General features: G+C 37.7%; 1 protein-coding gene across 1 annotated transcript; it reads right to left on the minus strand.

Annotated features, from left to right (window-relative positions):
- Positions 1 to 2,911: 2,911 nt before the first annotated feature.
- Positions 2,912 to 3,832, minus strand: RPS17 (ribosomal protein S17). Its single transcript, XM_087669543.1, has one exon. It carries the CDS (start codon positions 3,717 to 3,719, stop codon positions 3,237 to 3,239), a length of 483 nt encoding a protein of 160 aa, XP_087525669.1. The 5' UTR covers positions 3,720 to 3,832; the 3' UTR covers positions 2,912 to 3,236.
- Positions 3,833 to 16,780: the final 12,948 nt, after the last annotated feature.

A 16,780-nucleotide genomic window follows, 5' to 3' on the forward strand; every position in this document is an offset into this window, starting at 1 on the left:
CAAATTTCAATTGACTTTTTTGAGCCCTTGTAAACAATTATGAATCAATGTAATGCCAACCACCTATTGAAATCTTAGAAAAACTAATGTTCATGAATCTAGTCTACTAGTAAGCTAGATCCAAGGAGAGGGTGCAATTTCTTATGCAAGTGTAATTGATTGGCAAAACCCATCCTTGAGGGGGTGTTCAAAATGCAAGAGCAAATTAGTCAAATAGCTTGGTAAGTTTATTTTATGAGTATATTCTAAGAGAGGTGAAGTTAAATAAGGTGGGCTATAACAACTCATTTGAAGTTTCATGAAATTGTGCCCACTTTGAGCCTTCTCTCTTATTCCTCTAATGGCTCATACTCTTGTTGATCTTGGCTAGCCTCCTATCAATACCCACATAACTCGAGTTGCTAGGCCATGCTGGCTATTATGAAAGGTTCAAAAAGTACTTACAACCAACATAGCTCCCTTACATGAGGTTTGGAGTATAAGAAAAGATTTGAATGCAAAAGTACTTTCGAAATTGTAAAGCAATGCTCAATTCAAGCATAAAAATGTAACACACTAAGAGACCATCCAACTTTCCTACTTTGCAACAAATGAAAGGACCACATTGATGAGGCCTTTCTCTCCACAAAATCTAGGAGCAAATTACAATCACATGGAAATTTACAATGCTAACAATTTTCGCAACACAAAATCGACATCTCAAAAAGGTTTTTAATTGTTTGAACCCCCTACTACGGCCTTAACATATTAACTACATTTAGTTATGTGCCTTTGAGTAGACCTAAGAGAATAATAATACACAAGTATGTTCAACTTTTAAAAAACACTAGCTATGCTTGGGTGGCTTAATTGTGAGCCAAAGTTGCAATCTACAATGATAATAAGCCTTAATAAATGGGTTTCATATGTACAAATTTCAATATAGAGTTGTAGCTTCAATTTAAGTATAAACAAAAAACAAGCAAGCATTTCTTCAACTACTTACTTGCTACGTGTGATTTGATATGTGAAGGTAATTTTGATTGGAAAAAGATACAGGAAAACAATAATGTTCCAACCCATGAAGAAGTCGTTTATGCTCTATAAATGTGACACCAATTTAGCGCGGGCAAGAACCATCAGCCCCTCTTCTAAAAGTGGCATTTTCAAGGGTCTTAATGGGCATGATCACTTGGTTAGCCTCATACTTAAATGGGCATGATCCAACTACTTGGCTAGCCTCATACTTAGTGGCATGCTTCCATAGTACTTGAAATTGTCAAAAATGAAATACTCTCCTAATCATCATGGCAAGTGCAAAGATTAAGAAGCCAATTTGTTGGCTTTCTTCGGCCCCCAATCACTATTGGATCTTAGTGCTTGCTAGCTTTTATAACTAAGGGCCCCAAAAGTAATCGGTAGAACAGTAATTTGATGGTTTGAACCTAGTTCAACTGCTCAAGACAAAGGATACCAAGGGAGGTGCCACTGTGTTACTATTCAACAATGGCCTGTAAGTAATGGGGCACCCAAGTCATTTAAAACTTGCTAATTTCTAGCCATCAAATAAGTGCTAGGTAGAACTGTTCAATTTGCAAAACCAAGTCCATACTAGTAAAGCTCTTGCATGCCCGATTACATACAATTGTTGATTTTTCCACTTGAAGGATGCACAGAATATACATCAAGAAGCAAACTTGTGAGCTCCAAAAGAAAAGTTTTCTGTTGACTTACCATACCATGCTAACAGCACTAGTTTCCTGTCTACCTATCAGATAAGCCTTTCTATAGACCAGTTAGTACCATTGAAACAGAAGATAGTATCCCAGAGGTCTCAAGACAAGTGCAATACAACAACCAAATTTATGGGGTGTAAACCAGCAAGTGGTCTGCATAACCCAATATATCAGATTGGCTGAGAATTCAAACATTTACATGACCAAAACAAACACTCACCAAAAGATGTCAGCTCCACACTCCTGGTAAACACATGGCAAAGGAAGTAGTAAAATTCTATTAGGCAATTAAAAGCCAGCCGCTTAGCGTGCCAAACCTCCTCAGTAAAGCCGCATCCATGAATATCAGAGCATGAAAGGGTGTAAAATATATGCAGTACTATGTAAAAACAAAATGTCACACTTTCTAACAGACCTGGTTAAACTTACTAACAAAACTACTCTTTGGAAGGGCTACTTAGGTTAATTTAAAGAAATGGGCATCGGCAATTGCGGACATATTGATTACAACCCTGAATCATAAAGAGTCAGTAAGAGTGAACAAGGTACTTCACCATATGAAATAAAAACTCAGACACATTCTGAGAGCTGGCCCCATGTTTTGGAGATCCCCAAGTCTCTGCACCATCTGACAGAAGATGCAGGTTTATCAAGAAAATAACCAGATTCTTCTGATGTTGAAATGAGCTGATTTGACAGCAAGGGCCATCTAAAGACACAGACCTTGTGCTTCTTGAGGAAATGCTACCCTCCTACATGCTACATAATCAAGATGCCTTTGTTCATAAGACAGAAGCCAAGGTTCATAAAAATCCTGTGCTTAACAACACTGTGAATGCTCACAATGCATCTGTTGCTAAACCAAAAGGTTATTACATGCTTCGGCATAATCTCAGGAGCCCTAAAATCAAGAGTTATCTGTGGTACAATCTGAGATTGTACAAGAATAACGGCATCTATGATGATTGCTCGCCTATAAATCCTATTATTTTTGGCAAAAAACTGTCACCCTTCTCCAAATCCTCAGATGAGGCATCGACTTGACTGCGATCTTGGACAGGGATGCGGAGGTAATTGAACACAACATAAATGGAGCAGCCAAATTTCATGTGTCCAGAAAAGCCCAGGCCTTGGAATTTCTATCATCAAAAGACATGCTTAAAATACAGACATAAATGGAGCAGCACAATTTCACGTGTCCAGAAAGGCCCGGGCCTATGAATTTCTATGTTCAAAAGACATGCTTAAAATCAGACCCTTACATTTGTAAAATACATCCCTTCAACCGCAGACACTGGTCGATCAACCTCCAGTCATAATGGTTGTGGAAATGTGTGCTACTAAACAAGAAGATATCCTTTCCCCAGCTATGTGCTTGTCCCACATCAAAGGCAAGGCATGGCACAGCAACCATAGCCTATACTGTGATGGTCCACCGCGAAGGAAGATATCTGAAAATATGCCACAACAACAAACCCTCCCATAAACAACTGTCTGCCCTACCTCTCAATAATAGGAACACTACGCAGCAACAGGCTCAGCGGAGGCCTTGCGCTTGGGCACAATCTCAGCAACGAGGAATTTCTTGGTCTTGCTGACGGGCGCGCACTTGACAAGGGTGACGGTGTCGCCGACGCTGCAGCGGTTCTCCTCGTCGTGAGCGTGGTACTTCTTGGAGGACCTGATGCGCTTCTTGTACTTGGGGTGCTTGTAGACGCGCATGACCTCGACGGAGACGGTCTTGTCGTTGGAGGAGCAGACGACCTTGCCTTTGATCTTCTTTAGGGCGACTACCTGCAGGCGCTGGGGCGGGAGGGACAGGGGCCCAGGGTTTCTTGCCGCAGGAGCAGGGCAGAGCCACGAGCCTGACAAAGAAGAAGCCGCCAATAACGATGACGACGACGATGACAGGGCCCGCGATGGCGGCATGACGGATGTCCTGAGAGACCTCGCCGTGAAGGAGGAGGATGACACGATGGTGGCAGCAGCAGCAGCCATCGCCATGGCTGTGGCTACTGATGGGTTCTGAGAGCAAGGACTATAATTTCATGCCAACGCTGGGGATGATCGTCAGATAAGGCTCCTTCCTCCCTTTGCCTTGCCTTCACTCGGGCTCGCCCCCTCCCATATGGGCACCTCTTCATGTAGTGGGCGGCACCAATTTACCATTAAGTCAAAACTACTTACCAAATGATACCACCTTCTAGACGCCCACTTTGCCAGTTTTTGTTTATGGGATGTAAGGGTGGTTTGAGACTAGGCAGTGGCAAAAGGAACCACCGTCCTCTTCCTCCACCCTGCAAATTCGCAAGGAGCACCGACAACCACTTGGTTTGCCCCCAATCTCACTACTACAAAACACTTAGGTTTCCTTGAGTGAGAACTCATGGTTTTTTACTATCAATGGGAATCAAAGCAATTTGCAAGCTTAAAGAGCCGTGGATGCACACAAAACCTTGTTGGGCTTGGGGATGGGCAACTTTGCGATTCATTTGTAATAGCCTTTGCTTGCATGTCGACTATGCATTACTTCATAGAGCAAATGAGTTGTAATGGTTGATGCAATATCATTGCTAGCAACATCAATGATACTAGCTCCATCTCCCAACAACTAGTTGACTAAATAAGCATAACCAATAGGCAAAAGACAACCATAGATCCAATCGCAAGTTTAACCTTTGAATGCAAGGATTGAGAGGATTCAATCTCTAGTCTAGCTAATAAACTCTAATGTCACTATTAAGGGTTTATCCACCATAGTTGATTCATGCATACAAGCTTCTATTGTTTATTTTCTCTTAGTATATCTTGTAGCTAGGTCCCCCATGAGTCTAATTTCTCATTTACTACAAAAACTTTGCATGTTCAAGACCTCATTAGTGCTTAATCTCTTTCTTTGAAACCTTATCCTTTAGTGGTTTTGGGCAATTCGTCACACTAGAGGCATGTTATATCTCAAGTTTATAGGTCCTCTTTTAGAAATCCTTTTTAGGTCCTCTTTCCTTGTTTTTGGTACTCATCCCAATCATCATAACCAACCAAAATTTGTGCCACACTTGCAAGATCTATTTTTTGAGGTCATGCACCTGAGCTAAGCAAATTGAAGCATATTTGGCACAATTTTCAACACAAGTAGCAACATGGCATCCTAAGGGGCCTCATGATTAAGTTTTTAGATAAATGGAGCTTTTTTTTTAAGTGTAAAGCTAAAATGCAAGTCATTGTTCAAGTGGCAACCATAGCTAAAAAGCTTCAAGCTTAACTTTCACTAATTTAAGCAACTTTCACTAGTTCAAGCAACGTGAGGAAGTTCAAATATCTTATCCAATCAATAAGCTCAAGCTTCAAGAGGGGAATCAAGTGATGGAGTCATTATTTCAGCTTTGGTGGATCAAGTTTTAAAGTTGAAACTCATGTACCTCAACCTCTACTTACCTTGTGAGTGGTGAAACCCGAGTGGAAGCATGAGCAAGTAAAAGCAAGAGAGATGCGAGCTATAGTGGATGGAGCAAGAGAGAAAGAGAGAGAGAGATACAAGATTGAAAGGTAGAGCCCAAGTGGAAGTATACAAGCAAAAGCAAGAGCTATGGCAGATGGAGCAAGAGAGCAAGAGAGAGCCATATGTGGAACCTCCAATACTCACAATGTGTGTTTAGTCTTCCCTTATTCAATCGTCACTAAAAGAATAGAGAATAAAGTGACAGTGATAGGTGCCCACCACCTACAATGTACATGTATGCGATCATACTGTGTAAAGTAAATACAAGGCAACATAGGCACAAGTGTCTTTATCTCCAACAACCTCCCACCTAAAGGTAAATGTGTCTCTAATGAGGAGAAAATAAGAAAATGTGACAAAGTACAACAGGAAGAGAAATTGATATCATCTCATCCTACGCTCATCATCATTCTAAGAAAGACAAAACGTTCTGTTGAGAGACTTTTAGAGAGAACATCTGTAGGATTCTTGTAAAGTCAAGATCTTGACAAGCTCCAACACACTTGTTCTCTACCATATCCCTAATGAAGTGATAGTGTATCTCAATGTGCTTTGTCTTTACATGGAATATCATATTCTTGGCCAAGTAAATAAAGTAAATAGTATTTACAGAATGTTGCGAAGTAGACCATGTAATAAATCTAATATCACAAATATTAAATACAAACAAGGTTATGAAATATAAAAGAATCGAATAAGTTAAGAATTTCAAAGGAACAAGAGAAAACACACGATAGGGCCCAACCTCCCCCATGGCAAAGGTCATGGTTTGCTATCCTTCATTATGAAATATTGATTACATAGCTCATCATATGCATATTTTGCATTTAATTATAAAGAAAATACAAATAACAATTAAACTATAGAGTTTTAGATATGAAGAGGTTTCCTACAACTTATTTGTAATTGATGCAAAAAAAAAAAAGTGTGCTGAATCATAATATTTTGACATCACCATCACATCTAGAATGTGCCAAAACCCCCAAAACGACTTTGAAAGCTCTAAAATCTGACTCTGGATGCAAGAGAAACAACAAAACTAAGTTTTTACCTTGTTCTCCTATTTTGTGTGTGAGATCCTACTACTTTCATAAAGAAAGCTAGGAAAGCTTTCTAAATTTAAACCACATAAAGAAATTAGCAAAGCATTCTACAAAGAAAGCTTATTTTAATAAAAGTATATCTAAAATCTATTGTTTTAATATTTTATATATATTAAATATACTAAATTAAATAATTTAATAGTAAAAATCAATCATTCATTTAAAATGATCACTATCAAAGCTGAAACTAATTATAATCTACAAATAAACTAACAATAATATCATACAAAAATATATTATGATTACTATATAGATTCACTTAAAGATTCTTTAAATAATACTTTGCTCAACACATCACATTCTTTCGTCTATCTGCCATGCATAATGCAACTAGTATCACATGTCCGCCTCGTACTATAAGTCACTAATCATGCAACAAGTAGATAATCAAAATCCATAAATATATAAACCTAAAATCATCTTATTATTATAGTTTTTTAATAATATCTACTAAAAGATCCCATGATATAGTTTTCTATCACATTCTTAGCCTTATAGCCTATCAAAACCTCACAAAATGATAGGTCTATTTTTCATAACATAGAATCCAAATGCAATGTAGGAGTAACAATAATATCAAGGTCCGGCCTAACCATAGGGCCTCCTCGCAAGCCTCAGTAGCTACAACATACTCTGCTTCAATAGTAGATAAGGACATCCATTTCTACACCCTAGGCATCTAAGAGATGGCAAGTAAAGATATACCTAGAGATGGACGTCCTACCATTCGAATGCCGTGTATAGTCAAAGTTGGTATAACCCATGATTGTAGTGTCTTGACCACCATAGCAAATGCTCATATTTGCAATGCATTTCAGGTACCTCATGATACCCTTCACAACGTCCCAATGTTGGTGGCCTAGTAGCTATATAACATACCACAACTCCCATTACACATACTATGTCAGGGCAAGTGGCTATCAATCCACTACAAAAGCATATGGGATCTTGCCCATCTCAACCTTCTACTCATCTAATTGAGGAAAAATCTACTTAACTGACATTTAGATGGGAAGGTAAAGGATAACCAATAGGCTTAACATCCTACATACAAAACCACTCAAGGACCTACTAGATGTGCTCCTTCTGTGACAAATAAAGGAACCCCTTATAGTGATCATGCATGATGAGTATCCCAAGAATATGTGAGGCATACCCCATATTCTTAATCTCAAAGCTCTTCTTGAGTTGATTTTTTAAAGCATTCAACTGATCATGACCTCTCCTAGCAATCAACATATTGTCCACATAAAGTACCAAGATAATAAGGTTGTCATCAACCTTCTTTGTGTAGAGACACAAATCCATCGCACAACGGGAGTAAAATGTAACCACATAAATACATCAAACTTATGTGTAAAGAAGTGATCCAAGAGAGAGAAAAGAAGAGAGATATGACTATAGAAGAGAGAGAAGAAGAGTGTAGAGGAGAGAGAGAGAGAGAGAGAGAGAGAGAGAGAGAGAGAGAGTAAAAGTAGAGAGAAAGATAGGAAGTGTGAGATAGAAGCCATAGAAGCTAAGAGAAAGCTTGAGGATGAAAGAGACTCGGTGTTATTATTGAATGGTGAAAAAATAAAGTCCCTTACATCTTATATACCGGCCAATGTAGCTTATATTTTTCCACATTAATAATCCAACTTTCATACATTCTATCCCCACCCAAATGTTTTTGTCCTCAAAAATAAAATTGGACTTATTATAGAGTATGGGATAGAGCAAATAGAATACTACTTTGTTTTAGTCATTACACAGGATCCATCAATGAGTTTTTGAGAAATATGGAAAGAAGAGGGGAGGTATGATCAAGTATATCAAAGGTACATCAATGGGGAAGGATAAAATCCATTACTTGATCATAAATCAATGGCCAAATGAAGGCTACAAACATGGAATAGCATGTTGTCTACTAATACCCTGCTAATTTGCTATAACTTTCAATAGGAAGCTCGGATCGAAACGTACTAGGCATCAAAATGAAGCTCTTTCTAAAAGCTATGACTTCATATAAGTTGTGATTTGATGTCTATGAAATAGAGTGCAATCTAATTTAAAATAGAAAGTCATCAACAAGCTAACTATGCTAGAACATGCCCATAATTGACTAATCTTCAACCACAATTGCTTCTTTGAGATAAGATAACTCCTCCATAATCGAAGCTCCTCTCCAGGAAGCTTCTTCCAAGGGCAATCCTCTCCATTTGATAAAATATTATTTGATCGGTTTTGTCCTAAACTTCTTATTCCACCGACCAATGACCTTCTCATGCACATACTAAATGATACTCTCATCATCCATAGGTGGAGGCTTCTCAATGTAATCCACAATAGATCCAATGAAAGGCTTAAACTAACTCACATAAAAAACATTGTGAATCCTAGTGGATGAAGGAAGTGCCAACCAATATGCCAAATCATCTACTCTCTCTAAAATTCTGTAAGGTCCATAAAATCTATGAGCTAGTTTGGTACTAGACCCATCTTTGAGAGTAGCATAGCAAAACTTTGGCACCTTCAAGAGCACTAAATTCTCTTCTTGGAACTCTAGATTCCATCTTCCCTCATTAGCATCATATAGCTCCATTTGATATTGGGCCTTCTTTAAATTCACTTTAATGCCATTGAAAATGACCATGGGGAGGGGTACCTTGTAGCCATACAAAGCCTCAAAAGGTGAAACTCCTATGATGGAATGAGTGGAGTTATTATAAGAAAACTATGCTAAATGCAAACATGAATCCCATGCATTTTGTGCATCATGGTAAAAGTGTCAAAACCACTTGTTAACTCTTTCTATCCATCCATCTATTTGGGAATGGTAAGCTATAGAAAGACCTATGGAGTTGAATACTGCTTGCCAAAAGCTGTTCATAAACTTGGCATCCTTGTCATGAATTATGACCTATGGTAACCCATGTAACTTGAAGACATGATCCATAAATTGATTGGCTACTTGAGAAATTGTAAACTAAACTTTTGTAGGAATAAAATGGGTTGCCTTGGTGAGCTTATCCACCACCACATAAATGCTATTCCATCCTGTTTAGTGACAAGTAAGCCAATGATGAAATCCATCATAATATGGGTCTATTTGTCTTCAGGGATAGGCAATGGCTGTAATAAACCACCTGGCATGGATATATTTTCCTTGTTTTGTTGGCATGGTACACAAGTGGAAACAAAAGTCTTAACATTCTCCCAAAGGCCCTTCTAATAGAAACTCTTCACACAATCATGTCATAGGTCTTAAAGACACCAAAATGACCAGCCATCTCCTGAATAATTTTTTGGGTGAAAAGATAAGTTTGGGGAATGACAATCCTACCATGATAGTTAGACCATTTCTTAAATAAAATTGAGAATTCTCTTGCATATTTCCTTGCTATAATTTTTGAAATATGAGACTGAAGTCGTGATCTAAAAGATAAGCCACTTGGATTTACCCTATCCAATCACTACTATAAAGTTCAGAAATAGCTGAAATTTTGCAAGCCCACATCCTAGATAAGGAATCAATGACTATATTATCTTTGCCTTTGGTATATGTGATATCAAAGTCATACTTATGTAATGTGGCCACCCATCTTCATTGCTTTGTAATGGGATTTGATTAAGATATGAAATATTTAAGGACTATATGATCACTTTTCACTCTGAATCGACTACTATATAAATAGTGATGCCACTTTTTTATTGCATGAAGAATGGTCAATATTCTTAGTCATAAGCATCCATTGCAATCTCTTTTTCATTTAGCTTATAGCTCTCAAAGGCTATCACCCAATGCTCCTCTAATAAAATCGCTCCAATGTCCCAACCACTAGCATCGCAATGGATAATGAACTCCTTAGAAAAGTCATGAAAAACAAGGATAGGAGCTGAAGTAAGCAAGTCTTTAGCTGATTAAAACTTTGATCATCTATGGCGTCCCAAAAGAAAGCTTCTTTCTTTATTCTATCTATGAGAGGCTTTGCAATAGAGCATAATGGCGAATAAATCTCCATAGAATGAAGAAAGACCAAGAAATTCATGTAGAGAAGCAGTAGTAGTGGGTGTAGGCCAATCTTTAATAAATTGCACCTTCTTTGAGTCAACTTGGATTTCCTATTTATTGATAATGTGTCCTAAGGATATTCCACCTTAGTCTCCATGAATGGACATTTAGTCTCCTTAGGAAATAACCTATGCTGCCTCAAGATATCGAACACCTATCTCACATGTGCCAAATGGTCGTGGCAGTTCTTACTGTAGATAAGTATGTCATCAAAGAATACTATCACAAAGTGAAAGAGGAAAGGATGAAAAATTTCATTCATAAAGCTTTGAAAGGTAGCTCGAAATCCAAAGGGCATGACTAGAAAATGATAGAGACCACAATCTGTCTTGAAAGTAATATTTACTTCATCACCCTGTCTCATGCGAATTAGATGATAGCCAGATTGTAACTCTATTTTAGTGAAGTATTGTGCTCCTTTTAGCTCATCAAGTAAGTCATCCGCACTAGGGATAGGATACATATTCTTCACCGTAATCTTATTGAAATCCATGTAATCAATACACATCCAAAATGATCCATCCTTCTTCCTCACCAAGAGGAATGGGGATGTATAGGGTGAGGAACTGGGCTCTATAAATCCCATCTCTAACAACTATTTAATCTACTTAGCCACCTTTCCCCTTTCACACTTGGAAAGCCTATAGGTTGGTTTGTTAACTGGCTTTGAATGAGGTTTCGAATCAATTGGATGGTCAACTTGTCTTTTACGAGGCAATATTGTAGGTATCTAGAACTGATCTTTGTACTCTTCCAAAAGAGCTTTTATGGTTGAATTCTTGGTTGATTCTTTGGGCTGATCTGGCACTCCTTTAATAAAATGCAAGACAAAGATTCGGGATCTTCTCTTGAACTCCTTTTTGGCTTGCTTTGCTATAATAATCTCGAAATCAATTTGATTATAGATTCCATCCAAGCGTATAAGTTTTCCACCACTAACAAACTCTAGGTACAGCTGAGAAAAGTCCACAATAATTTTGCCTAATTGCATTAGCCAATCATAGCCTAACACAATATCAATGGGGCCCATATCCAAATCAATTAAGTCCATTTACTACCCATAACTTTCAACCAATTGAATATACACTTGAGGACACATTTAGTTGCTAATTTCTTTATCTCCATTGGCCACTTGGACTTTGATAGGTTACTATAAGTTAGTTGAAAAACACCTCAATTTGCCTATGGCTAATTTATTAATGAAGAGTGCGTGCGAGAAGCAAGCTTTTTGAGCGAGCATTTGATTGAGCTTTTTTGGGCAACCTCCATTTCTTATTCCACATAATCCACTTATTTCTTCTCTTCTCTTGTGCACATATCAAGCACCACGATTGCCCCCCACTACCACCACCATTGCCACTACCATCTCCACCACAACCACCACCACCACCTCTATTGCCTCCTCCACCACCGATGTCACTATCACCTCCACCGCTTCTACCACCACCGTCCCCTCCCATGTTTCTCCCCCCATGTTAATTACCTCAAGTATACACACACACACACACTCTCTCTCTCTCTCTCTCTCTCTCTCTCTCTCTCTCTCTCTCTCAAGTAACAACTTTTCGCTTTTTCCTTCTCCTACACTCTCCCTCTCTCTCTCTCTCTCTCTCTCTCTCTAATAGCAACTGCTCTTTTTCTCCCCCTCTCTCACTCACACACACTCTCTAAATTAGCAACTTCTCTCTCTCTCTCTCTCTCTCTCTCTCTCTCTCTCTCTCTCTCTCTCTCTCTCTCTCTCTCTCTCTCTCTCTCTCTCTAATAGCAACTTCTCTTTTTCTCCCCCTCTCACACACACACACACTCTCTCTAAATTAGCAACTTCTCTCTCTCTCTCTCTCTCTCTCTCTCTCTCTCTCTCTCTCACACACACACACACACACACACACACACACACACACACACACACAAAATTTTGCAAGGGTCATCCATCCATTTTTCCCAACCCTCTTATTTTGGCAAGGGTCAAGGGTTTATATGAGGTCCATTATCTTAGTAGACACTTTTAGTTGTTAATATCAGGATGATAAGAATATCACGTTGTTACTCCCACATGCATATATACATTCATGTACCTCTCACTTTTATGTGCATGATTTGATATTACATCCTGATATATCACTTCCATTGTGCACACATAAGCAAAACTACATCGTACATGTTTTCATTACTTTCAATTGAGCATTATTGTGTGGACTTTTTTACTACAAGAGGATAGGATATCAAATAGTTTGTTACACTTACTGCAATAACGTGTGATATCTATTGTTTTTCACATTGTTCGAATAGTTAATATCGGGATAACAATATTACCTCATTGTTACTCAATCCACTATGCACATATACATTCACATGTGTGTATATATCTACACTCCACCCTTCCCTAGATATTTTTGCATGTGCTTTATGTACACATATTGTAGTATTGCAATTGAGCGAATGCCTATACACAATCTCCTTCACTTGCACTTCCCTAAATATCTTCCATCTTCAGCAAAACAATATAGACATGCAATTTTTCTATTGAAATTTAGTGCTACTAATGCAAGGTCACCACATTTCGCATTGCAATCTAAAATGGTATCCCCTTCTTTTGTGTACGTTTGCAAGAACAAGCTCAAAAAAACCTTGCCACATTGCATACCACCTATAGCATGTGGTATTCATATAACAGATTTGGAATCTACTAAATGTCTACAAAACATCTCTATAGTAGTTTAACAACATTGGATCTCATACTAACCTCTCAGTGGGGATCCTGATGTATCTCGCACCCACTCATTCATAGTAATGTCGTCTTTTGTGAACTCTAGAGGTATGATTCCATTGTAAGCGACATTTGAACACATGTATGCTAGAATATATATCACATGTACTTGCATTTAAAGCATGAAATACTAAACATGATGATTTCACAATTAGCAACATATTCTTCCTTCAAAATGTTACTCTATATAGTATACTTGAGGCACATTAGTTCACCAGTGTCTGTGGCTAGCACATCCTCTAGCATTATAGGTTCACAATAAAAAATGGTATTCCCCTCTACAAAAACACAAACCATTCTTATTGACACAAAAAAAACCACATGTCACACTTATTTATTGGTAGTTATCACGTCCCCTAGCACGGCTAGTCTGTCTTCTTGTATTATTTCCTTCCCTACTATTAACATCGTATAACGATAGCATGTTTTAAAGCTCTAATGTAATCCAATCACAGCATGTGTGAAATTCATGAGTATCGTTTCTTTACCTCTTTGTTCACGAGCCATGTCCATTGTCACCTCAAATCCAAGACCTTCAGTTTTTCCACCCTTTGCACAGTAAAAAAGATTCTTGTTGTTACTTTGGTGATGAACAAGATTTACATGCCTTCACATCATGAGTTTTGTGCAAAAGCAAGCTTACCATCTTGGTGCTTTTGTAATACGTTGTCGGAGTGTTTGGGGTTGAAGGTCTACCACATGGATAAGAGACAATAGGGTGAAGGGAGATTCATGGAGAGCAGTAGATGAAAGAGAAGGGGTTTGAAGAAATAGAAGATGTAGAAAAAAACTGATAGAGGTGAAGCCTATCAATTTATTTTAGCATCCTCCCATACATGGAAGACATCAGCTCATAACCATAGCTCATAACCAAATACATCCAAATAAGGGTGGGTCGAAGCCCAAGACACACTGAGACAATAGCTCAGCTCATACACAAATACATAACATAATCCACGATCATAATCCATGATCCATGCTGCTGCCATCCATTGATTGCTATAGGTATTCACCTCAAAATTACATGTAAACTTCAAACTAGTAGTGGTAGAAGCCACTATAACCAAGACACATATCGAATGCTCTTGCCAAATTCCTGTCAAAGCCAAAGAAGCACTTCAGCCCTGTCAATAACAGTGCATTCCAACCCTCAATCAAGGCTCCAAAATGCATACAAATCCGATCATAAGCCTCTCTAATAAATGCCCAAGGTTGCCCTGTTGTTTAGGGACCGTATCTAATACATACATTCACTTAGACCACTTGCAAGCTCTCCCAAATTGAGTGGATTGTGGGCTGTCCCAAGTGGTATACTAGATCTTGGAGCAAGAACCAAGCTCTAGGCATCACAAAAAGCCCTAAGAATGAAGATGAAGTAAGAAAAGACCTTGCTGATCATGACCATTCTCCTCGAGTTTAGCTTGAGTTGCATGCCTTGGAAGCTCCTCCTGTGGTCCAGAACTGTTCCAACACTCTCCCTACAGTTCACGCCTGTGAAATGCATCAAAAATCATGTTGAAGCCCCTGCTCTTCATCCACATAACCACTAAGTTTCATAAGGCACACTTAAGTTATCTAAGTCATTAATAAATGCATATACCATGTCCCATGCTCAAACCAAGTGGACTTGTCAACTAAGTGGCATCCAAGCAAAATGAACTTAAAGAGTCACTGCTTTATATCCTGTAACTTGTCGTAAAGCTCCTGTAGACCAAGTATGCATACCTACATGATCCACAACATCTTGATTTTTCACACTGTAAACATAAAATCCCATGACAACGTGTGTCAATTCAATGTGATGGCATGCCCTCGGTTATTATCTCACTGCTTCTCGTCATTGTCGTGCATCTCCATATAGTAGTGTGTAAGGTAACACTCTCCACTATAAGATCTAGAAGAACTTGCAATATTCTTCTATCCATGACAATGACATAAACCTCCTCGGTGGTGCCTTCCATTTCAATCTGCTCTTCAATGGTATCAATCAAGGGACCTACAAGGTTTGGTGGTTATAATTCATATTCAATGAAATATTTTCACTACAAGGACACAAGAGATGTCTTGGCTATAGTACTTCAAAACATCAAACCTCTTGGATGAGGAGCAAATTGTTGGCCTCTCTTCAACGATATTAGATGCGTGCTTGCTCTTTTGTTTTCTTTTTTTGACAACCACACTACTAGTATTAGTTTCTTGTGAACCCATCATAGTGTCTTTATTAGGAGACAACAAAGTATGTTTTTTGGCCAAGAAAACATCACCAACAGTCCCTTCCTGGATGAAAAATAGAATATGGTACATTTGTAGCTTCCTTTTTTCATCCAAGAAGGAGATGCCGACTATGCCTTCTTGGTGAGAAAAAATAGTACATATTGCATGCTCTCTCTCTCTCTCTCTTTTTCATCCCCTCTCTCATCACTCTGTTACTCTCTCTTTCCCCCTATTCTCGAACCTATGGATTTTTTTTTTCAACGAGAAGGGGTTGCTAGCAGCCCCTCCTTGGGTGAAAAAAAACCCCTCTCTGTTGCTCTCTTTTCTCCCCATGCTATCTATTCTCGGAACTATGGTTTATTCTTTTGCTAAGAAGGGGTTACCGTAGTAGCCCCTTATTGAGCAAAAAGAAATCCGCAATTCTAGTTGGGTGAAAATGTACTCTCGCCAAGAATGGGTCATCGAAAAAAAAATTCATCTGATAAGGGGCTGCTAGCAACCCCTTTCAGGTAAGAAAAAATTACACATATCACATGCTCTTTGTCTTTGCCCCCCTCTCTGATCACTCTTTCTCCCTCTCCTCCCATTTTCTCAACTTATTAACTAATAATTACTTAATTAAATTTACGAGAAAGAGAGATAAATTTTAATAATTAGCTAATTAACTAATTAAATAAATATTAGTTACTAGTTAAATTTTAATTAAAAGTCAATAGTTATTATTTATTACCTAATAGTTACTAATTATTAATTACTATTTCTAATTATGAACTAATTATTAAATATTAAATACTAATTATAAACTAAATACTAGTCACTATTAAATAGTAACTACTTTTTAATTAATGACAAAGTAATAAATTAATTAATAATTATTAAGTATAAATTATTTTTAACTAATTATTAATAAAATTTTTAACTAACTATTAACTGACTAATTAAATTAATTAACTAGCTAATTGAAGTAATTAACTCATAAGAATATTAATTATTAACAAAACTAAATATCTAATAAAATTAATTAACTAATAAAACTATTAATTATTAATAAAATTTTAACTAATTAAATTATTAATAGTTTACTAATTAATCACTTAGTAACTAATAACTTAAATTAGTTAACTAATAAAAATTGCTTACTAATTATTAACTAGTTAACATGAACTATCAATCCATTACAATTAAAGTTCTAAAAACATAGAGTGGCCACACAAGCATTCGCATTATGAGAGAGAGAGAGAGAGAGAGAGAGAGAGAGAGAGAGAGAGAGAGAGAGAGAGAGAGAGAGAGAGAGAGAGAGAGAGAGAGAGAGAGAGGTATTTAGGATTTAAGAGAAGTGTTTGTTACAACACATGCCAAAATCCGATGTGAGGCATTATTATACAATGTGGATTGATCGCATGCATGAGAGAGAGAGGGAGATAAACATGG

This window comes from Lygodium microphyllum, chromosome 27 (genome assembly GCF_053477565.2).
Source record: "Lygodium microphyllum isolate KBCC chromosome 27, Lygodium_microphyllum_v1.1.10, whole genome shotgun sequence".
Taxonomy (NCBI): domain Eukaryota; kingdom Viridiplantae; phylum Streptophyta; class Polypodiopsida; order Schizaeales; family Lygodiaceae; genus Lygodium; species Lygodium microphyllum.